The sequence below is a fragment of the Neomonachus schauinslandi genome, chromosome 1 (assembly GCF_002201575.2).
Source record: "Neomonachus schauinslandi chromosome 1, ASM220157v2, whole genome shotgun sequence".
Classification (NCBI taxonomy): domain Eukaryota; kingdom Metazoa; phylum Chordata; class Mammalia; order Carnivora; family Phocidae; genus Neomonachus; species Neomonachus schauinslandi.
The window spans coordinates 41,312,410-41,337,716 of NC_058403.1; the positions used below are offsets into that span (position 1 = coordinate 41,312,410).

The 25,307-nt window shown below is 35.0% G+C and overlaps 1 protein-coding gene across 1 annotated transcript in view; it reads right to left on the reverse strand.

The window, feature by feature from the left end:
- The window catches only part of PROS1 (protein S), a 61,807-nt gene that overhangs the window by 22,256 nt on the left and 14,244 nt on the right, over positions 1-25,307 (reverse strand). Inside the window, exons 2-8 of the mRNA XM_021687943.1 lie at positions 21,011-21,168; positions 17,871-17,895; positions 11,537-11,623; positions 8,734-8,856; positions 8,504-8,635; positions 5,446-5,571; positions 2,683-2,804 (exon numbers count right to left, since the gene is read on the reverse strand). Of these exons, the coding sequence (XP_021543618.1) occupies positions 2,683-2,804; positions 5,446-5,571; positions 8,504-8,635; positions 8,734-8,856; positions 11,537-11,623; positions 17,871-17,895; positions 21,011-21,168 (773 nt within the window). The remainder of the gene's footprint in view (positions 1-2,682; positions 2,805-5,445; positions 5,572-8,503; positions 8,636-8,733; positions 8,857-11,536; positions 11,624-17,870; positions 17,896-21,010; positions 21,169-25,307) is intronic.

A 25,307-nucleotide genomic window follows, 5' to 3' on the forward strand; every position in this document is an offset into this window, starting at 1 on the left:
AGCAAAGAAACAAAATGTATAGGTTATTACTTGCTGTTTGTGTCAGGTTAGGCATTCCTTTCTCTGATTCCTAATGGTCTTGTCAAATGTATCCTCTGTGATACGTTAATTAAATTAAGAACACCCTTGGTAATAAAGCAACATCCTTTTCTTCCTTATATAGTCCATCAGTATAACATCCCAGAACACATGTTTTAAAAAGTCTTGCTCATTGTGTGTGGCTTATATTTTTGTCCTTACTATTTCCTTTGCAAATCTCAGCCCAAAACACAACCGTTTTCTTCCAGTAACAACACATATCTCCTTAATTAACTGCAGCTCTGATGCCTTCTAAGAATTACATTGGGGAAAAAAAAATTTGGAGTCAGAAATCATGGAAGAATTAGTATACCAGTAAGTAGCACCTCAGACATTCACTCATTCATTTATTAAGAAAATTTTTCTGAGCAAAAATGTATAATCTAGATAATGAAGGTGAGGTAAGGCAGCTGAAGGGACTCTATTTTAGTCCCTTTAGAACTCTCCAGATGAATGTTAGGGGTAGTCTCCATTTCTGCTGTTTTCTTGCTCATCCCTATTTACTCATGTTCTGTATTTCACCTCGCATCTGTGTAAAAACCAAAGAAGCTATGTTCCCACTCCAAGGGGGAAACAAGAAAGTTAATCCTTCTCTGAGTTCTGTCCTAGGCCCCAAACATCTGATAACATCTAAGAAGACCCAGATCCCAAAAATATTCTAGGACATTAGCTTCAAACAAACCTCAGCTGACATTGGCATCAACAGCCCCCACCTTCGATGATTTATTAAAATAACACCTATTGCTCACCTATCAATCACTTGCCTTTGATGGGACCCTACCCTGGATTCCTGGAGGAACACACACCCTGGACCCCTTTCCAAAGAAACCCCTAGCCCTAGATAATAAAGAGACTCATCCTCTTTTCCTTTCTGAGTCCCCCAGACACTCTGTCTGCTATACTCTGTCATTCACACTATTCAATAAACTCCACTTTCACTTTCCCTGGCTCACATTTGATTTCTATCCTGTGGGAAGCCAAGGAACCCCTTGGCTGGTCCTGTGGGAACTCCCCTACCCCATCTCCCCAGGTTCTCAGACTCGGCCTGCCTGCATCAAAGGAGATGCTGGAAATTCTAGATGGGATAAATATAAATTAAGATACCATGTTAGTCTCCAAGCAATTTACAGAAAAAGTGATTCAGAGTCATTAAATTTAATATCAGCTTTTTTTTTTTTTTTCCTAAGAGTAAAAGCAAACATTAAAACAGAAAGCTTTTTAGGGATAAGTTCTTGGGCATACATATAGGGATATTCAGGGGGGGGATCTGTGTACATGGCACTGTATTAAATCAAGGTCCAGAAACAACATCTCATTTCCTCTTAGAATTTCAGTAAATCTATTCCAAGGTAGATGGTGATGTGTAACAACTACAAATACTAAAATAATAAAAGATTAAATTACAAAATAGACATTCACACAGCATGGCATTCAATTAAGTACAGTTGGAGTTACTGCATATGCCAAATATCTCACCTTACCTTCCTTTACCAAGTAGGTGGCATTTATTGAATGTTACATTTTTGGACAGACACAGTTTTGTCCTAGTAACAGATACAGAGGTATGTGAACACACATGATTAAATCACCGTTTAGGTGGGTTTTGTTTTGTTTTGTTTTTACTGTCTGCCTCATAATCCTGTGAAAAAGAATGCAAGAGTTGGACTAAGAATCACTAACACATGATCCTTATATACAGGAAAAAAAGCTTCAGATGTTGACCTATTTATTTCAGTGAAGGAAAAACTACCCCTAACATTCATCTGTTGGGTCAATTATGAATTAAATCCAAGTAACTAAAAGCAAGTTTGAGAGATACAGATTAACAAAACTGACCTCTCTGAATTTTGATATACTTTTAAACCCCACTAAATTCTAATCTGACAGTTATTTCCACCTGAGATTTTATGAGCACTCTTTCAAGTACCGACATGCCAAAGTGCAATCAAACTTGTCAGAGTGGGATAAGGAAAAATACACAGAGGAAAATGTTCCTGCTCAGGTTTCTAGGTAAGATTTTTTTTTCTCACAAAGAGAAGTATAAACCTCACCTTTTTAAAAATTTTTAAATAAACATACACATTGTACTTTGTAAATGTACAGCCCATACAGATGAGCACTTTCTGAACTATGACCCTGCAGTCGGGTTTTTTAAACCTAGTCACTAATTATCCCCGATATTTATACCTTACATGACCAAAATTAGTAATCGGATTGTGACTCACAGCCTGCTAGACCTATAGCAATTATTATAGAACATCTGTATTTTCCTGGGGCACCTGGGTGGCTCGGTCAATTAAGCGTCCGACTCTTGATTTTGGCTCAGGTCGTGACCTCAGGGTCGTGAGATGGAGGCCCTCGTGGGGTTCCCTGCTCATTAGGGAGTCGGCTTGAGATTCTTTCTTTCCCTCTCTCTCTGTCCCTCCCGTGCTCACTCACTCTCGCTCTCTCTCAAAATAAGTAAATAAGTCTTTTAAAAAAATGCATCTTTTCTTAAAAAAAGAACATCTGTATTGTCCTGACTTACCCCAGCTATGTGGAAATAAGTACACCAGTCTCTCATTTTAGAAAAGAGATGGTAAGTTTAGCATTGCAAAATGTTACCTCACAGCTCTTGTGATCTTGGGCAAGTTTGAATCCTTTTTTCCCATCACAATAACAAGAGTAACCTCCAGGGTAATTGACACAAAGTTGAGCACACATGTTCTCAGAGCATTCGTCCACATCTGGGGTAAAAGAGAACATAGATCTTAATATCTTCTAAATGTTCAATCCAATAGGAGTATTCTGATTTTAGTATAAGACAATCAATGATAATAAGGGCGCCTGGGTAGCTCAGTCGGTTGAGCATCTGACTCTTTATCTCAGCTCAGATAATGATCTCGGGGTCTTGAGATCGAGCCCCGTATCAGGCACCATGCTTAGGGCTGAGTTTGCTGAGATTTTTCTCCCTCTCCTTCTGTCCCTTACCCTTCTTGTGTTCACTCACTCTCTCTCCTAAATTAAATAAATAAATAAATAATCAGTGATACTAGATTCTTAGCAAAAGAATCTCTGTGACATGAAATCACATTTCAACACTTGGCATGGGAATTTAAATGGGTTACAAGTGTAATTTCTATTTACACAAGTGAAACAACAAATTTAATATATAACTTTCAGTAATAAATAATAAAAATATAACAACTATACTAATTTTCCAATTTTTGAATTTGAAGGAAAAAAGACTGAGAGTCTCAAGGCAACTGTCATTTCTAACTAAATGAATTCCATTGAGATTGCCTTCCAATTGTTTGCTTTGACAAAAGAAAGGGAAGGGTAAGGAAGGGAGAGGAGAGGAGGGGAGTGGAGGAGGAGACAGGGAAGAGAAGGGAAGGGGAAAAAAATCCCTTTTAACTGAAGGTTAATATAATCAGGTATTACATAATATCAAGAACATCTGACATTCTATAATGCAGTGGTTGATAGTGACAAATTTAAGGATGTATCTTTATTTCTTATCATTTAAAAAAGAAAAATAAACCTCACTGTGCTATTACATCTCATATTGTGAAATCTATATAGCCCCATATTTTGAGAAAATCATCCTCAAAAAGTTGTAAAAACATGCTTCAGCTAAAGTCTACTTCAGAGCTACATGAGATCCTTGATATTTTCAATGCATGCACCCTGCAATCTTTGAAGATTCGCAAGTACATAAATGCAAATATTAGTAGCATATAAATTCCCCCATAAAATGTCTCATAATACAACTGCAAAATTAGTGATCCCTTAGCATTAAAATTAAATTGCAGATAATTAAAGTAATATGAATACTGTACCTATGTGTCATACATACATCTTTTTTTAAAAAATCTGTCATTCATTGTATAAAACTACAATACACATGATGAAGTTGGCTAATAATAACTCTGAATATTACCATAGTAATTTCTATCTGGAGTTGTGGGAGAACAGAAATGGTGTGTGGAGGGGATATTTTTTGGTGAGTGCATAGGAGGTAAAACATCAAAATATCAACAGAAGCAGATATATTTGAAAAAAACCTATTCTAAAATTACTATTGATTTAGGCAAATTCATAGAGACAGAAATTAGATTAAAGGTTATCTCCCAAAAAGTAGATTCAGAAAGTAGATTAGAGTTTGGGGGAGGGAGGAGGGGAAATTTATTGCTTAATGGTTATAGAGTTCTGGTTGGGATGATGAAAAACTTTTGGAAACAGAGAGCAGCAATGGCTCCATAACCATGTGAAAGTAATTAATGCTACTGAATTGTACCCTTAAAAATGGTTAAAGGGGTACATCCTATATGTATATTCATATGTATATGCTATGTATATATATACATATATACATATGTATATATATATAGCCATAATAGAAAATCACTATTGATTTGATTAGTTTTAGTCATGATATTAAATTTATCTTGAAATGTTTTAAAATTGAAAGGAGGATATGAGATAATTTGCATATATATCTATGATAAAAAAAAAATCTCCCTAATACCTCCATGCTACATGCACACCTGGCAGCACTCTTGGCCAAATGAGTCCAAAGGGTTCTCCCAAATCCACAGGCGCTGACAGTACTCATCAATACTTCTCAAATTTCTAGAGCTCAGTTATCATTTAATTATGATGAGATTTTTCTTTTATATGCATTTAATTATAACAGAACTATGTCATTTTCTATTTAAGAATAAATGACATATGGATACAAGCACAGAAAATTATCAAAAACTTGGTATAAAACTGAACGTTTTTTTTTTTTTTAAGATTTTATTTATTTGTCAGAGAGAGCACAAGCAGGGGGAGCAGCATGCAGAGCAGGCAGAGGGAGAAGCAGGCTCCCTGCTGAGCAAGGAGACCAATGTGGGACTTGATCCCAGGACCCTGGGATCATGACCCGAGCCGAAAGCAGACGCTTAACTGACTGAGCCACCCAGGCGTCCCAAAACTGAAGGTTTCTAACCATCCGTGTAACACCTTTGTGATTTTTAAATTTGTCTTTCTTTGATATATGTATGTTTTTCCTTCCAGGTTGAAATTCTTTTTATCTTTGAATATTATTTAAATGATGTGAAGGTATGTTTATTTTGCTTTTATCATACATGGGAGGTCTCCGATTCATACGCAGCTTAGAGGACAAACAGAGTGCATAACTCTAAACCTAAAGACCATGTGTCTTACATACTTTTACTCTGGAAGGAGGCCAACGACTACCCAATTGGCCAAGCTGTATCATGGAGCTTGCCATCTTAGAAAATCTGATTGTGGATGTCAAACAGAACCAATGCTTCTAATCTCAAATCAAGGTTCAAGCCCACCCTCTCCACCATTAACATGATACCACCACAACTCTACCTCCACAAGACTTTAATATGGGATTGTATCTGTAGCCTTCAGCACATTCGCATTCAAAGTCTCCTGGGATGTTCTTGCACACAGCTGTGCCACAAATGTCTGGCATCATAGAGCATTCATCCACATCTATAAATGAAACCAATAAATTAAAAAAAAAAATTTCCCATACCAGAGGATACTAGCAAAGAATGCCTGATTTGTGTTTCCTGGATCTAGTTTAATATATGTAATGAGACAACAGAATGGCCTGGGAATAACAAAATTTTAAATCTATCATCAGGTTTCAGTTTGCTAAACATGATTTCTCCATACAAACATATAGGGAATGTGATGTTTGCTATGTTCTTCATAGTTATGTAAAAGGAAAGGGCTTTTAGTTATTTTCTTATCTGCCAAGTTGTATTACACGAATAAATGGGAGAAAAGATTCACCATATTCTTAATATATATCTTAAATACATGTTTTTGAAATATGTTCTTAAGGTAGATTCACTCTGCATTATCACAAATATAAAAAATAAAAATGAGGTGGCTCATCAGTCATGTCTTCCTTTGGAAATGGACAGTAGCTCAATCAGCATACTATTACTATTCAAGAGTGATTCAAATTTAAAAAGGAATTGAGTAAGGTCTCTAGGTATTTATAAAATTCCAACACAAATTTTAGTGCTAAATTAATATCCAGAAATTTCAGATGCATTTATTATATTACATGGTAGAGTAGGAAACAAAATACTGATTGCAACTAGTCACTAGATAAAAGCATCTGTGAGAAAAACAAAACAAGTGACAGAAATAGTTCAATGGAGATGTAATTATTAGTGAACTTTTCTCATCTGTACCCTCTGGAGACAGACAAGTTCAGAATGGAAAATATATTTTGTACTCTATAAAATTGAGAGTTTAATTTTTCCACAGACTAATAACCAAAACTTCAGACATTATTCTATTTTAAAAAGCATGAACAGAAATAACTGAATCAATTCCTATATAAGGGAATCCTCCTGTATCACGACTGTATCAATGTCAATATCCTGGGTGTGATATTGTATGACAGTTTTGTAAAATGTTACTATTGGGGGAAACTCCACAAAGAGTACATGCGATCTCTTTCTATAATTTCTTACAACGGCATGTGAATCTCCAATTACATCAAATAAAATATTCATTTTTTTAAAAAGAGCTATAAAAGCTATATTTTAAAAGAAAGTGAAAACATATGACTAAAATTATTTGGTTTGAGGCATATTGCAGAGCACTATTTAAATCATATGAGTTCAGGTTATAGTACATTGATTTTATTACTCTACACTGACATCTAATGTCTGATGAAAAGTTTTATTCTTGCATTGTAGAATAAATTACTGTAGACAGTTACTGGCAACTTGATCTCAAGCATTTCCACATCTTGGCAAAGGCCCTATTGTAATAGTTGTATACATATTCTTCTATCACCTAGTTCATGGATAAAGTCTGTGTAAGTTAAGTATACAAGAAAATATTTTGTGGTCATCAGGGACATTCTTATGTGTAAGAGGACTTTTTGTAATAATTTATATACATGTATATTAACTCAATGGATAAGAATTAAATACCTTTTAATTAAAAATATAAGTCACAACTTCTTTAGAAGAATAGACCACTCAAATATTTAAATGCAGAAGTATGAATGGATATTACTTGCTTATAGAATGCATATGGTATCCTGCATTATGTTGGTTTTCTATAGTATTCTAACAGTATTGGTATTCTCAATTTCTAACCTCAAACAGACCTTGAAGTAGGCAGACAAGAAAGATGTATGGTCACAATTTGGATAATGGTTTAGGAGAAATTGTTAGTTAATGCAGTTCACTTCAGAGTCATTTAACTGAACTTTAAATAATATTATAGTAAATTATACTATACTAAACACTATAGCACAGTGAGGGACAGAACATCCCTTGAATATGAATTCAATTTGGGGATTTCCCAAAGCAGATATAGATAGAGTTGAACAAGGACACTTTATGTTTTAACTTACTATATTTTTGCACCTCATAGCAAAAAGGAGAGGGACAAGTAAGGTGGGCGGGAGGGAGGAAGGAAGGAAGGAAGGAAAGGAGGGAGAGAGGGAGGGAAGAAAGGAAGAAAGGGAAAATTATTTCCATTTTCTAAAGGCAAAACTTAACTCCAGGCTGGAAAATTTCATTTTTAGTCATCCACATGTAGCACAAATATTTGAAGATTTAATTACGGCAGTTAAAACAGTCAAATAGGAAGGAAATAGGCAGAGGGGAAAAAAAGTCAAAATTGGAGGGAAACATAAGGACAAAGAAAAACAAAGGAAATACACTAGTAAAATGACTTATTGAAAAGCTAAACTTTAAAAAAAAAAAAAAGAAAAGCTAAACTGACAGGGATTATTTAAGTCTGAAGAGAAAAATAGTTATGACCAATGATATATATGAGAAATGTATAAAGAGAAAGTATACATATAAAGAGAAAGAAAACTAATTCTTCATCTTTCCCAAAACCACAAGAGGAGATAAGGTGCAAGAAGAAAGGTTTATATTGGATATTTGACAGGTATATCTAACAAGGAAATATGAAATATAGTGGAAGAGGTTATTAAGGATTATGATGGATTAGTTTGTATAGCTGTTTATCTTATGGAATAAATGAAATAATATTATAGTGTCTGAAAAAAATAAAAATAATGATTTTGCAAAGTCTCTAGTAAGCAAGGACTTGCACTGAAACTTCACTTTATCACCTTTTAATGAAACTCTTTATTCAAACGTGTACATGCACACACAACCACACAGACAGTAAGAAAATAGTAAAATACTCAATAAATAATAAAATACAATAAGAAAACAATGAAAAATTCCATAAATAACAAAATAATCTATAAACATTAAACTAAAAGGCAGTCCCTTAGTATCACAAGGCTTCAAGGTGGGTAATAATGTATATTTATTACAAGCACTTATAACCAGAGAGTCCAAAGAATTTCCTGGGGAAATTCCTCTAACCGAACTTTGCTCTCACACAGTAAATGCCTTCTTGCTCTTACCTTTGCAGTCCTTTTTATTTAAAAGCATAAAAAAACCACTTTTACAGGAACAGTGGTAACTTCCAGGTGTATTATCACATATCTGGCTGCAACCTCCATTTACATTTGAGGGATCTTTGCATTCATTTATATCTAAGAAGGGAAAAATAAATTATTTTTAAAGCAATAAGCCTTTGGAGAACTTTCCAGGAGGCCAATCCAGATGAGTCAGGTGGGTTTAGTAGACATACCATATTCACACTTGTCTCCTTGCCAACCTGGTTTACAAATGCAAGTGAATCTAGCTTGACCATCTTTGCAGCTCTTATATCCATCTTCATTGCATGGCAGAGGACTACATTGGTCTGGAATGGCTGAAGGAGATAGATAGTTATTTAATTTTTACCACATGCCATAGTAAAAAAAAGAGTTATATACCCTTTAATAGAAATCCTGTGCACGGAGCCTGTAATCAATGAAAAAAATTACAACTCCTTCCTTCAAATAATACTTTTTCATAGAAAAGTGAGTCCATTGTCTTTTCCTCTATGATCATTAGCCTTGTTTCCCAAACTCCACATATGAGTGAAACCACATGGTATCTGTCCTTCTCTGACTGACCTACTTTGCTCAGCATAATACTCTCTAGCTCTATCTACATTGCCACAAATGGCAGGATTTCATTCTTTTTTTAAAAAGAGAGAGGCAGACCAAGAGGTCAACTCTTTTTTCTTTTTCTTTTCTTTTTTTTGCTTAAAGACTTTATTTATTGTCAGAGGGACAGAGAGAGAGAGAGCAAGCACAAGCAGGGGGGGAGGCAGGCAGAGGCAGAAGCAGGCTCCAACACTGAGCAGGGAGCCCAATGTGGGGCTCGATCCGAGGACCCTGGGATCATGACTGGAGCCCAGGGCAGACAGTGAACCAACTGAGCCCCCCAGGGGTCCCAGACCAACTCTTAACTATGGAGAATGGGCTGACGGTTGGCAGAGGGGAGGTGGGTGAGGGGACAGGTTAATGGGTGATGGAAATTGGGGGGTGCACTTGCTGTGATGAGCACCAGGTGTTGTATGTAGGTGTTGAGTCACTAGACCGTGCAACTGAAACTCATATTGCACTGTATGTTGGCTAATTGGAATTTAAATAAAAATTTTTTGAAAAAAAAGTGAGTCCATTAGACAAATCTTTGTAATTATTTTGCAAAAGGGAACTACTTTTATATTTGCAAATATATACAACTATACAATATATACAGTATATATTTACAACTGTAATTTGCTATTTTCATATAAATTGCCTTATTCGATCCTTAAAACAATTCAAATGTGGTAGGCAGAACAAATAAAAACTACTCAGTATCAATACAAAAAAGAATTTGGGACTTCCAATTTGGGCTAAGATGAAGTAACACCAACTAGATTTATCTTCCTGCCTTAAATAAATACAACTCTGCTCAAAACACATAAAACAATGGTTTCCAGACACTGGGCAATAGGTAGCAGAGTACTGGTGATTCCTAGGGGAAGGCCATTTTGTTCATAAAATGTTACAGCACTTTATCACCATCTTTAATGATATGCCCATTTGTGTATTTATGGTTTCTCTCCCCTCATTAGACACAGCAATGGTCCCTTGGTTCCTGCACATTTCCACCTGTTTCTCAAGCCTTCCTAGTTAACTCTGCAAGTTCCTTCTAACACAGTCCCTTTTGCTTAAAGTAGCCTAAGGAAGTTTTTGTCACATGTTAAAAAAAAAAAAAAAGTTTTAAACCTAACCAAACCCTAATTACCAGATTTTCAACAAATGTCCTCATAAAATCAAGTTTTTTGAAAAGTGCTAATAAATTAGGTATTAGTTAAAATTCTAGAAGACAAGCTACTTAGCAAATTATCAAATTATTTTCATATCCGGGACACCTGGGTGGTTCAGTGGGGTAAGCGTCTGCCTTTGGCTCTGGTCATGATCCCAGGGTCCTGGGATTGAGCCCCACATCAGGCTCCTTGCTCAGAGGGAAGCCTGCTTCTCCCTCTGCCTGCCGCTCCCCCCTGCTTGTGTGCACTCGCTCTCTCTATCTCTCTGACAAATAAATAAGTAAAATCTTTAAAAAAATTATTTTCATATCCTCTGGTAAATTAAAAAATAAAGTATGGATTAAATATACATGTTCAGGCAAACTGTTTTACTTGCGTAATTACAACCAACTGAAAATTAGAAAAAATTCAGATAAATGAATATTTAGATAATGCCAATGCCACATGTAAAACATTCACTAGATGAACCTCCCAATTTACCCATTGCCATTTCACCTTTTTGTCTTTGACTCTCAGCTGGGAAATTGGGAAATTAGAGACAAATAATCTACCAGAGTTATCAGTAGGCCCTATAGGAACTTCAGAGGGAGAAGGCTAATTCGATATTCTAACATTTTTCACATTTATATGATTGATGACAAAAATTAGAAGAATAAACATGGCTCCACTTTGACCTATTAATCAACTGTATACATGGTTATGCAACAACATCTAAAATAAAGCTGTGGGCGGGCGCCTGGGTGGCTCAGTTGGTTAAGCGACTGCCTTCAACTCAGGTCATGATCCTGGAGTCCCTGGATCGAGTCCCGCATCGGGCTCCCTGCTCAGCAGGGAGTCTGCTTCTCCCTCCGACCCTAACCCCTCTCATGTGCTCTCTCTCATTCTCTGTCTCTCAAATAAATAAATAAAATCTTCAAAGATAAATAAATAAATGAATAAAATAAAATAAAATAAAGCTGTGGGGAATAAAATTCTGAAGTCAAGGGCCTAAAGCTTAGTAAACAAGGAACACTGTTCAACTTAAACATTAGGTGGAATATTTATTTTGAGTAAAAGAGCAGCATTTACATTTGAAAAAAAAAGCTTTCAAATGATTTGAGAATATTTCCTTGCTAGGCACACAACTCTTATAGGGCTCATTTGTTGATTTTAAACATTAGTTATGTTTACATAGTGTATTTTATTTACTCGCAGGTTTTTACTTTGTTTGGTTTTGTTTTTTTCAATGGATGATAGAGGTGTTTACCAGTGACACAGCTCCTGAGATCAGGGTGAGCATCAGTGGACTGACGTGCAGCAGTGAACAATCCAGCTCGGAAAGAGCCAAGACAACCTGTAATTACAAACAAATGTAATCTTTTTAGAGTAGATACACTTACTTCATTCGAAATCATGGTGGAGGTAGAAATTATCGAAAGTGATAGAATATTTATCTTCCTGTGGATTGACAGGATTAGGCATTCAAAACATCATCCCTAAATATTTCCATCCACATTTTTGAAAAATTAAAAATTCTACACGCAAGATTACAATAAATACAGAATCATGAAAAACAGGTTTGTGGAAGCTTCTTTTGGAGAATAACCTTAAAGAAGTGCAAAAGATCTTAGATTAACAGAAAAATTTATTGGCAAATAAATCTATGCTCTTAACTCTGCAGCAGAGACCTAGAGTTACCCTCAAATCTGTAGACCAGAGTCTAATTTAAAAGTGTCTATAATTAAGTCAATAGATTAAGTTAGTGTTTCGGCTGCTGAAGGCAACTTCTAATTCTCCCAGTGTTGCAGAGAGACTAATATAATAATATTTGTATAATGCCTCAATATTACAAAGTAGGTTTACTTCATTCATTTTATTCCTCACTATAACTCTGTGAAATTAGATACAGCAATCTGGCAGCAAAAACAGCTGAAATAACAGATACTTATATACTTTAACTAGGAGACATTTAATGTCAATAACATTTCTTTTTTTTTTTAAGATTTTATTTATTTATTTGAGAGAGAGAGAGAGTGAGAGAGAGAACGCAAGAGGGGGTAGGGTCAGAGGGAGAAGCAGACTCTCCACCGAGCAGGGACCCCGATGCGGGACTCGATCCCGGGACTCCGGGATCATGACCTGAGCCGAAGGTAGTCGCCTAACCAACTGAGCCACCCAGGCACCCGTCAATAACATTTCTTAATAGTCTCTGAAGACAACATTATTGATAGATAGATAGATGCAGATATAGATACATCACTTCACTGTACAGCTAATCACAACTTACTAAAGAAGTGGTATTTTGATTATCTTTTGCCGAGTAAACAACCCCCAAAATTAGAAGCTTAAACAATTCCTCCATTTTGCTCACAATCTGTGGGTCAAATATTAGAAAGGGTTTAGTTGGGCTCTTTGTCTCTGTTGCACATAGAGTCCAGCCAGGGTAGACGAGATTGGAAGATCCAGCTCTCAGATGGCTTTTCACTCACATGGCTGACAGCTCAGGCCCCTTGGCATCTCTCTCTCCACATGTGGTCATACTTCAGGGCTTCTCAATGTGGTTGAGTTTCTCTTAGCATGCTGGTCCTATAGTAGCACTTCTTTCACGGCAGCTAGCTTCCAGGAGGAAGAAAGCAGAGGCTGCCAGGCCAAAGAAGAGGCATTTTGTCACCTGCACCACAGTCTATTGATCAAGGCAATCCCAGGGTACACCCAGATTCAGGGAGTAGGAGGGACTATATGTTTATGATCACTCCATGCTACTGCATATAAGTTATTGCTTCTAACTTTTTGCTTGTTAAACTTTACTCCATTGCAAGCAACCACCATTTTTATAATGCCCTCTACCCATGAAAGATACTTAGATTGCCCCCAACTTCCCACCTCTACAAGTTGAACTGCAATGGATATCTTCATGCGTGTTTCACTAGTACATGCGTAAGAAATAGATACTGAAGAAGAAGATACAGAAGGGGTTTCAGGAATTGTGGGATCATTAGATAGGCAGGTCCTCTTTGGCTCTCCAGAGGTGCCTTCCCACCAGAGAGCATAACAATTTCTATACCTTGGCTTTCAGAAAATTTTTGCCATAATAGGCAAATAAATGATATCTCATATCATTTTTCTGATTTCTAGTGAGATGGAGTATACCTTTATGTCATTTAAAATTTTTTTTCCTCCTCTGAAAATGTTCCTTATTATTTATTAACTATTTTTCTATTGGCAGTTATTTATTGTTCAGGTGGGTTGCAGAAATTTAAACATTTATGAATACCATCTCTCATTCTGTTACCTGTCTCTTAACCTTATCTTTTATGTCTCTTTTAAGAGAAGTTCCTAATTTTGTTGTAATCAAATTTACCAATTATTTTGTCTTATGGTTTGTGCATTTGCAGTTTTTTTCCATGCCATTGATTACAAAGATATTATGTATTATTTCTTTAATTTCATGGTTTTGCTTTAACATTTTTTGTCTTTATTCCAGCTAGAATACACCATTACATTTGGTGGTGCTTAGGAACTCAAATTTATATTTCTGATTAGAGTTAGTCAATCTCCCCCACACCATCGTCTCAACAATTCAGTGATTTGTGGTGTCGCCTTTATCAAATATTAGGTTGGCATATATACATGGGTCTGTCTCTGAACTCTCTCGTTTCATTAGTCTATGTGTTCTTCTGACAATATCATATTGTTTTCTTTCTATAGCTTTGAATTATTAGTATTTGATGAGGTGTTTCTTCCCTTTACATTTTTAAATGTTTATTTAGACATGGGTGGACTTTTATTCCCTGATTTAAATGCTAAAGTGAACTTACTGAATTCTTTTAAAAAAATCCATCTGGAATTCTAAATGAGATTGCTTTTAACATATAGATTAATTTGGAGAGAATTGCTCTCCCTACAGTATCACTCAATCAAGAACATGAAATGTCTTTCCATGATTTCAGTTCATCCTGTATATTCTTAATTTGAGTTTTAAAATCTTCTCTGTAGAGGTCGTATGAGATTTGTTGTTATAGCAGGAGGTATCAGCTTTTCATTTTCTACTGGACTGTGTAAAGAACTACTACTGATTTTTATAGGCTAGTCTTAGAGCTATCTAAAAATCCCTTATGTCTTCTAATATATTGTCTATGGAGCCTATTTATTTCTAGGTATATCATCATATCAATTATAATTAATGACAGGTACATATTTTGCCCATGAGCTATACAGTTCTGTTTATTTTTCTTTCCTTATTGCATTGGTTGTAACTTCCAGTGCTTATCTTCTTATCCTAATCATAAAGAGACTACATCTAAAATTTAACTGGCAAGTATAATGTTTACTGCAGATTTTGTTTTTTTTTCCTTCCTTTTTCCCTTCTTCCTTTCCTTTCTTTTCCTTTCCTTTTCTTTCTCTTTCCTTCTTTCTCTCTCTCTCTTTCTTTCTTTCTCTACTGTTGTGTGTTTATCATTAGAGTGACCATACATGCCAATTTTCCCAGAACAGTCCTATTTTGTTCTTTTTTACCTGGCATTTATCTATGGTAGTACTGGTCCTGGACAAAAATATCAAAATTTGTAAATTATATGGTTATTCTGTATAACCTTTACCAAGCTCAGAAAGTTCTCCTATTATCACAGTTTGCAAAAAGGTTTTATACTAAATGCTGAACTTTATCAACTGCCTTTTCTGTATGAACTGAGGTAATAATACACTCTTTATGTGGATAATTAAATTGATAGGTTTTCTGATGTTAAACCATTCTTGAATTTCTGGAATAAACCCTTACTTTATTATGATATATTATTTTTAATACACTTTAGATTGGATATCATTTTATTTAGAATTAATTTATAGCTGAAAAGGAATTTTATTTTTATTTTTATTTTCTTGTGTTGTTCTTATCTGATTTTGGAATCAAGATTACACCAACCTTTCTGAATAAGTTCACAGCATAGAATCTTATTCTCTCTTCTAGGACAATTTCATAAGAGAAAATTATCTATGCTGGGCTTATGGTATTTCTTCTTTTTATCCTACACTTTGTGTTTTGGCATTTCCTTTTTCCTTCTTTTTCTTTTTCCTTAATTATTCTTACTAGAGGTCAATCTAACTTACTAACCTTTTCAAAGAATGAGATTTTGCTTTTGTGATTCTTCTTTTTTGTTTTCCTTCTTGCTACTAAGAGTTTGCAGTATTGTACTTTTAAATTTTTTTCTTGATTTGTATGATTAGGTCATTTTTTAAATACTCCAAACTGTCCTCTTACTGCTGCCTCAGCAGTCAGCACCCCACTTCCCACACACACATACTAGGTCAAGCCAGCCTTCAGTTTATCCATGGATTTCTCACATTTCTTGTTGTTTTTCATTTTGTTTTGTTATCATTAGTGTCTGGAATGCCAGTGTTTCTCTTGAGATGATTTTAAGAGAAGGAGTCAGCAGTCTGGGCTAATTCACCAACTTGGAAAGAACCAGAAACTAGAATTTATTTCTAATGTTTATATTTAAGCTCAGAACTTAGCATTTTTCCAAAGAAGTTTATCCTCCATTAATACAAAAATCCACTCTATCAGGTGATATTTTAAAGGCCCACATAAATAGTAGGGTGATTCATTCTATTTTCTAAGGAAAGAACAAAACTTAAAAACTTAACATTTCTATAATGAAACCCACAAGTATTTTTTTACCAAATTCCATGTTTCCAATGCAGTACATAAGATATGTGGATAAACTGAAGTACTTTCTAACCCCTGAAACTCTAAACCTAAACACTGCCCACTGTGTATTAGTGATCTAAGTTCTTGGGTGTCCCTGTCTCACTGCAAGGAGATTCCTGATAAGCTGGGGTAACTAGTAAAGTTAGGTTAGGTTTGCCAAGGACAGGATCATAAAGTTTTTCCCCCCCCAGTTAGGGCCATTGGCCTAGAGAATATATACATCAAATGACGTAAAAGTTAAGTAGAGCATTTCTTTTCTGTTTTCAATAGTGGAATTCATTGCATATGCCTAAACATAAGTAAAGACCAAAATATAAATTGTGAATCAAAAAATAAAACACAATAAAAAGTATAGTTCAAATTATGGGTTGGTTAAATAATAATACGTTACATTTGAATAAAAGTGTAAAGTAAAAAAATCTATCTACATACATATACTTATTTGGTACTCCCAACAGGTCCGAAGTTAGAGAATATAATTATAGTGCACATTTAAATACAAAACCTGAAAAGCAAAATAACTTGCTTAACCTGACACAGTAGAAATTTTTAGATCTGGGAGTAGAGCCCACATCTTACAGGTTTTGTTTTTGGTTTTTGGCTTTTGGTTTTCTTTTTTGTTTTTTTCACTTGGTTATTCTACCATGCTGCCAAATAAGACAAGCAAAGAGAAAAGAAAGTTGAGTAGAGCCAGAAAAGAGGAAGTTGAGAAGGAGAAAAGGAGAAAAAAGAAAACTATTTTATCTAAGGAATTTTCCCAAAATACATAATGTTGTATTAAAAAGTTATCTATGGGGGTTACTGGGTGGCTCAGTTGTTAAGCGCCTGCCTTCGGCTCAGGTCAGGATTCCAGGGTCCTGGGATCGAGCCCTGCATCAGGCTCCCTGCTCCGTGGGAAGCCTGCTTCTCTCTCCCACTCCCCCTGCTTGTGTTCCTGCTCTCACTATCTCTCCCTCTGTCAAATAAATAAATAAAATCTTTTAAAAAAGTTATTTATCTTTATCCAAACGTACTCTGTGATCAAAGGTATGTACTTCTAGAGTGCTGATGCCCACAAAAACAGAGCTTCATTACATGGACCTAAGAAACAAGGATTAATACTATATTTTTTAATGCAAGCTTTTAATTTATAATAGCCAAATATCTTTTTATAAAATATTTAAACCCCTACCTAAAATTGAGAAGCTGAAAAAGTCTTGACATTCTATCTTTTCTCCACGTTAATTTAAATTATGATGATTTATGTCATAAGCTTTGGAGAGTGTAGAGATCTTTTCTTTCAGCAAAAGATAATCCATAAGTTCCAGTTATAGAGTAAACAAGCCTTAGGGTATAATGTATAGGATGGTGACTATAGTTAATAGTACTGTATTGTATATTTGGAAGTCGCTAAGAAAGTAGATCTTAAAAGTTCTCATCACAGGAAAAAAAATATAACTATGTGTGGTGATGGACATTAACTAGACTTACTAGGTGGTCATTTTGCAACGTATACATACATATATTAAATATTAAGTTGTATACCTGAAACTAATACAATGCTACATGTTAATTATATACCAATATTAAGATAACCCATGACAATTCATATGCTTCTAAAGAATGTCCTGATACTTAAATATAATTTATCATCAGCCCATGGACCTTTATGACAAAGACAAGAGAATGAAAAAGATTAAAAGTCAAAATGCCACACATTCATTAAAGAACCATTTCAAATTTGTCTACATGACCTTAAATAAAAGGACAGCAAAACTCCATATAAAATGAACTCTTACTCCCAAGGCTAATTAAATTATATTGGATGGAATAGATGGGTGGAAGATTGGACTTGATCAAATCTAAATTCCCTCCTATTTCTATGATTATTATGATTGAGATTCTTTGAACTTACCTAAGTATTTTGGATAAAAATAATCCTAGAAAGAAAGAAAAGAAAAAATACATCTTAGCAAGCCTAAATTTCACTATATAGTTAAAACTTAATTTTATAATGTGTTTTATATTAAATATGCAAATATATTACATATAATTATCATTTCCACATTACAACATTTTTGCTATAGTAAAATATGCCAGGAGTAGATAACTAATAACAATAAGCCAATAAGACACTTAGCTTAAATCAATATTAAGCAATAAAATCATGTTACAAAAGCTTCTAATTTGAAAACAGGTTCTACTGAAGATGTTACATGTAATATATGCTATTTATAAATCCTTTAATTTTTCCATAACAATCAGATACCCACTTGACACATTTCATGTCATGCTGATTACATATGCCACATTTAATGTTGAGTAAGAGTGACATAATTTGAAGTGAATTAAAGTGAATATCTTTTAGCATCTTATGTACATGTAATACCTTACTTATAAATTGGTTATGTACCAAAAGTTTGTCTGTAAATCAGTAATTTGGACTAAGGAATGTACTTTTCCAAAGGGAGAAAAATGTTATAAATGATTTCTGAAGCTACGGTTCTTAGGCTGGTTCCCCAAAGCCTTCTTAAGCCATAATATATCTAATGTGTAACATTAACAGCACAAGAACACCTCACAAGAAACCAGTGTTTCTACACAAAAACATACTCAAGTAAGGAATATACCTCATCCAGTTCAGAGCCAAAGTCTCCGCTCTTGCCTCCTCTCCCATATAAACCTATAGAACACTTGTCTACTCGTTTATAAGGATGGGATCTCCCACTAAGTAATTCAAACAGTGGTGTTTTCTTCTAAAGAACAAAAGCCAGGAAGATAAGCAACAATGAATATGTTCAAAAGGAGATGATGTAGGTGTGAGAGGAAGATATTAGGGACGGTGGTGAGGTGAGCAACAGGGTGGAGACTGGGAGTGTGAACTAGGATATTAGGGACGTGGACAGGGAGAGGCTGGGGCAGGATAGAAAATGAGAAGCAGGGGCGCCTGGGTGGCTCAGTCGGTTGGGCATCTGCCTTCAGCTTGGGTCATGATCTCAGGGTCCTGGGATCGAGCCCCGCATTGGGCTCCTGGCTCAGCGTTGAGTCTGCTTCTCCCTCTCCATCTGCCTATCCCCCAGCTCATGTTCTCTCTTGTTCTCACTCTCTCTCTCTCTCAAATAAATAAAATCTTTAAAAAGGAAAAAGAAAGAAAATGAGAAGCAGTCACAAATGTTTATTTTTCCTTGCCTTTCATTTCTCCCATTTTTTCTTTACTCTGTCATCCTTCTCTTTTGTATATGAGACCAATGTCAGAAAGTGGAGGGGAGGAAGCACATAAATGAGTTTCCCTTCTCAACTAGTTTCCCTTCTCTCCACTATGGTCTTACACCTCACTCTCCATTTGCCATTCAGAGGCTAAGCTACAAGAACATACTTATAATGTTAGAAATATATACTCAAGTATTTATGGGCACTGTAATAATATGATATCTCAGGGATGCAGGCTTGCCTTAAATGATCCAGCAAAACAAAACAAAAATTAGACTGGGTGGGGTAGAGAACAGACAAAACAAGAATGGCTGACTGTTGATAATTGCTGACGTCTGGGAAGGTATATGGGGGCTTATTAAATTGTTCTGACTACTGTGGTATATATTTAAATTTCTATAATAAATAATATTATATTATATTGTGATATATATGCACATCCTGCACAATAAGAGTACTAATCTGCTATATAGTGTGAAAAAAAATATTTTGTCTTGTCAATTGCTTATCCACAAAAAGCAACAAAACTGGCTCAATCCTGCAGAGTATTAAAAATTATTCTTTGGGTACCTTAGAAAAAATATTCTTAGAACCTATTAGAGTAGGTAGAAATAAAAGGATTAAAGAGGAACTCTGGGGAACACAAGTTGTTACTGTCTTGGACAAGTTCTCTAACTCTAGACAAATGTTCCTGCTCATTATCTCTCATCTAGTCTGATGGTCCCAGGAGCCATGACTGAGCTAAAGGAGCTACTTTGTATATGTTTTCTCCCTCATTTCCTTTGGGTTACATAGTTCATCTCAGGAAATATATCTGAGGTAACCCTGATGGCTATTATATTTGAATTCTCAAGGTCATCTTCATCCTAATTTTTAGAGGCACTGTTTATAATCCTGTTTTCCACAGGGCATATTAGAAAACATCCTTCCCTAGGAAAATTAGGAGACTAAAGATAAGGTCCGGGGTCACATATTTCTATATGATATTTAGTGGTCTTTATGATTAAATTCTTCTAGACTAACTTGGAAAAATTTATACACTAAATATATAAATTCTAACCCCAGGGATTAGTGATCATATCAAGTGGGTTCAGGAAACTTCCCAAGGCTTTATGGAAAAAATTATACTTAGGGAATACAGTACTGTAATGAATTCTTCAGTAAGCATTCACTGAGTAGCTATGATGTATCAAGCTCTGGATTAGATAGACTTGTCTTCTAAAGCCTGGTTAAAAATGCCAACGGAGAGATTTAATGAAGTATAGTGATAATGCAGTCACGCACACACACACATATTGTGGGGAGATACCTTCTTCTCCACCTACCCAATACTACCAAATTCCAGTTAGGAAGAAAGTATTTACAAACCATGAGGTCAAGACCACTTGCTGATAATGAAGTATAACTGAATTATACTTTGGTCAGAGCACATTGCTTTGACAATAGTGTCTTCCTAACAAGCCCACTTTCCTCTGAAGTGACTTTTTCTGAAATGCTTCAGTGTTTACATGTAGAAGGAGATATACATAATCATTAACTCTAAAGGGCGCCTGGGTGGCTCAGATGGTTAAGCGTCTGCCTTTGGCTCAGGTCATGATCCCAGGGTCCTGGGATCGAGTCCCGCATCGGGCTCCCTGCTCCTTGGGAGCCTGTTTCTCCCTCTGCTTCTCTCTCTCTCTCTCTCTCTCTGTCTCTCATGAATAAATAAATAAAATCTTTAAAAAAATCTTTATAAAAAAAAGGGAACACAAGGGAACACGGACTCAAGCTGGAAACGTTCAGTCTTTAATTGTATGTCTAGGTATGTAATTAAATCTAATCTAATTAGATTTCATAAATTCTTACCGTTTCAGGGTCATTTTCAAAGACCTCCCTGGCTTCTTCTTTATTGCACAATTCTTCAATGCATTCTCTTTCAAGATTACCCTTTTTGGTTTCTTCAAACATAGAATTTGCACGGCGTTTCCTAACCAGGACTTGTGAAGCGTGCTGCTTTGACAAAACTGAAGGAAAAAGTAAGTTTTTATGAGTAAGCTTTTCATTTCTCCACCTAAAATATGGTATTTTATTAAACAGTGAGAATCAAAATCATTGTCTAAAAAAAAATTTAAAAATCATTGTCTAATTGTGAACTGCATAACATTTAAAATCAGTATAGAGAATTGAGAAGAAAAATATGCAGATACATAAGCACTTTGATTAACAACTCAGACAGCAAGTTTGGTGTGCAAGCTACAGCACTTGTATAATGATCTACATGAATCATTCAAGTTCATGCATGAGGCCAAACACACCAGACAATATTTAATGTTTACCTTATTATGACTACACTTGGGAAAAGCAGCATGCTGAAATGACTATATCAAAAGTTATAGCCACACATCTTTAAAGCTAGAGTAATAAGCTTTCTCAATTTTAATGGAAAACCACATGACCTCTGTAAAGATAGAGAAATGCGGGAGTACAGTCCAATCAGCTACTTAAAAGATACTTGATGAGCTAAAACATTTGATTTATTCATACAAAGGGAAAATAAAAATCTTTGGAAAAAGGAAGATCATGTGCAAAGCACAAAATACAGAAGGCAAAGAGAAAAAATTTGGTAATATCAAATGCATAATGAATTTCAAACAGCTAAACAAACAACAACAAAAATAACAAAGTTCAACAACAAATGACAGATTAGAAGAAAATATTTCATAATATAGAATGGAGAAAATTACATCCAGAATGTATAAACAACTTTTGCAAATTAAAACAATAACAACAACAATAAGCCAATGGATAATAAGAATGTGTGCAAGATTAAATACAAAACAATATAAAGAAAATATAAAGAAAACACTATAATCAAAATCATATAAACATCACTAAAGAGGAAAATAAAAATGACCAATAAATATGTGAAAAGACGTTCACTACAAATTTTTTAACTAGATTTTTGCTCATTAAATTTGCACAAACTTAAAAGACTGATAACATCAAGTAATGGTGAGGGTAAGGGGAAACAAGTATTCTTGTATATCAGTGGTAGGAATATGTACTGGTAAGCATTATTTTAAGGTAATCTGGTAGTAGCTGAAAATTTAAAGCACACATACTCTTCAATTCAACAATTCTGCTTCTAAAAATGTCCTGCAGATATGTACCTGTGCTGGAAAAGGTGTATATAGAATATTTGTTGAAAAACTGTAATATCAAAAAATTAAAAACAATTTAAATAACTTTCAAGAAGGGAATGGAAAAATAAACTATAATACATCTGTACTGTGAATTAATATGCACTTATCAAAGAGAAGAAAGATATTCCTTTATTGAAGATCTTCAAGATATATTATTAAATTAAAAATGAAAATTGTGGAATGTCATACTATCATGTAACCCTATGTATACCAGCCATACTTGTAGATATGTAAATATCATGTGGACAGATACACAGAAAATAGTTTGGAAAGACACTCAAACCACTGATTGCAATTATGTTGGAAGAAAAGAATGGACAGCATGAAGCTTTGGCTTTATTGTTTTAGTATGTAAACAACACTACTTTTTAACGAAAAATTTTAAAAGCAAAAATAAAATCTACAAATAATTTTTAAATCCTGATTTAAGCCATAGTAATGCTTTCACTAAGATGAGTAAGTAATATAAACAGATAAATTTGTTTTTCTCTTTTTTATCTTATTACCTGGTGAAAAAGGCATACACAAAAGATGACAATAGAAGGAAGAAAAAGAAAAGCAAAAGGACTAATTAATCAAGTCACCATAATTATTAGTTGAATAACTGAACATCTTTCAAGAATGAAGTAAGTAATGTTAATTTATTTCTCCTACTTGCCAAAACAGAAGTTTAAATGTGATGACTAACTAAATAAATAGTGTTTGGGTTATATTTTTAACCCTATGTCTTACCATCTTTATCACTGTTCATTAAGATCAAGATTAAATCAAGGCTGTGTGTGTCTAACAGATGCTATTCTGTGAGCACATTACCTGCCAAGTGTATTACTGACTGATAAATGGTAGCCCTATCCACAATGGAAGAATCTGACATGGCCAATTATCTCATTTATTTGAAGTAGTTTTGAGGATGCTACTTTATAATAAATATGGCAAAAACTGAACCCTTCTGAACCTCAAAGCAAATATTTATCTTTCTGGGGAAAACAATAACATCTTTCTCTGAAAGATAAATACAGTGATGCAATAACAAAAAAATCAACGTCAAATGCACTTAGAAAACTAACCATAAACATCACTCTTTTGCATTTCTTTCTTATGGAATATTAAGTTTTGGAATTTAGATCTTAATATTGACATTTAAGAATATCTCTTCCCCTACAAGTGACCCCACTGCAGGACACAAACCAGGTTTGATAACACGTACTATATTCACATTGTGAAAGGGGACGTTCTCAAATGTCCACAGAAAACTAAGGTGTACATTTAAAGGAATGCTCACGTAAGTTTATAGAAGGAAAAGGAAACAAAAGAGCCTCCATTATTTCAGAGAAGATGGAACTCACATAAAGAGCATGCAAGATAGTTGCCCTAAGTTATAATGAATAGCAAAATTAGGACTTAGATCCCAATGTCCAGACCTGTGACTATCCATTACTATCCGCTGCTTCTCAAAAAACAATCAGAGGTTTCATTTTCTCCACTGATTAGAGGAATCTTAAAAAAGGAAACTGTTACACCTCTACCCTAAAGGATATTGAAGTTAATAATAAAAACCTAATTTTGTCTAAATTTGAATGCTTATGTTTTATTTCATCTAGGCTCAAGCCAATAATGTTTTAAATTGGCATGGTACTTAGTAATTTTCAATGTGTATATTATTTCATTTGATCATCACATAAATAATGCCATAAATCAAAGGACAGAATTATCATCCCCACTTTCCTTGAGTTACTTGAAGAAAATGAAGCTGAAAGAGGTTACATGACTTGGCCCAAGGTCAAAGAGCTAGGATGTGCTGCTAATGGGACAAGAATTTAAATATATCCATCCTCCTAATCCAGTGCTCTTTCTTCTCTATATCTGCCACTCAAATGCCAACAACGTACTTGATTTTAAAAAAAGAAATTATGTGGTTGTGGCATGGACAAGTTTGATATCTTAAATAAGGCATTTACTGTCCTTGGGGCACCTGGGTGGCTCAGTCGTTAAGCTCTGCCTTCGGCTCAGGTCAGGATCCCAGGGTGGAGCCCCGAGTCGGGCTCCCTGCTCAGTGGGAAGCCTGCTTCTCCCTCGCCCACTCCCCCTGCTTGTGTTCCCTCTCTCGCTGTGTAGCTCTCTGTCAAATAAATAAACAAAATCTTAAAAAAAAAAAAAAAAGGAATTTACCGTCCTTTAGAAAATAAACCCATCCATTTAACAAGTGTGCTTTCAAAGGAGTCTACTATTCTTTGTCAAAAAAAATATAAACATGACATCACAGATCCAAATTAAGAACTACAGAACTGTAGGATGAGAAAACTATGTGGGTTAGAAGTGCTTTTAGGGGAGCCTGGGTGGCTCAGTCGTTAAGCATCTGCCTTCGGCTCAGATCATGATCCCACGGTCCTGGGATCAAGCCCGCATCGGGCTCCCTGCTCAGCGGGAAGCCTGCTTCTCCCTCTCCCACTCCCCCTGCTTGTGTTCCTGCTCTCATTATCTCTCTCTCTGTCAAATAAATAAATAAAATCTTTAAAAAAAAAAAAAAAGAAATGCTTTTACCAGCTGCCTCAGTCAATCTACCCAAAAGCATGCACCCTGCCAGACTGCAGGAATGTCTACAAAGTTCCATTATTTATCATAATAGTCATGGCATATAAGCAAGTATATGCCATTTTTACATTATCTCCTTTAATACTAATCACAACTGTTCTAAGTAGACAGTAATTTTCCCATTTTATGCATGAACAAACTACAACTCGGGGAAGTTGAGTTAACCTTACCAAGCTCACACAGCTGAGAACAGAAGCCTGCCTCCAAAACCTGTTTTCCTTTTGCATTACTACACTGTCTCCGATCACTTGTTTCACTTCTTTGGATTAAGAAGTTTTTCAAGAAAGTCTGTTAAAACCTGAGTATTGTTGCTTGAAAAGTGTTACCTTCAGATTCATATTGTTAGGTATAATGTTTAGTTATGAGTC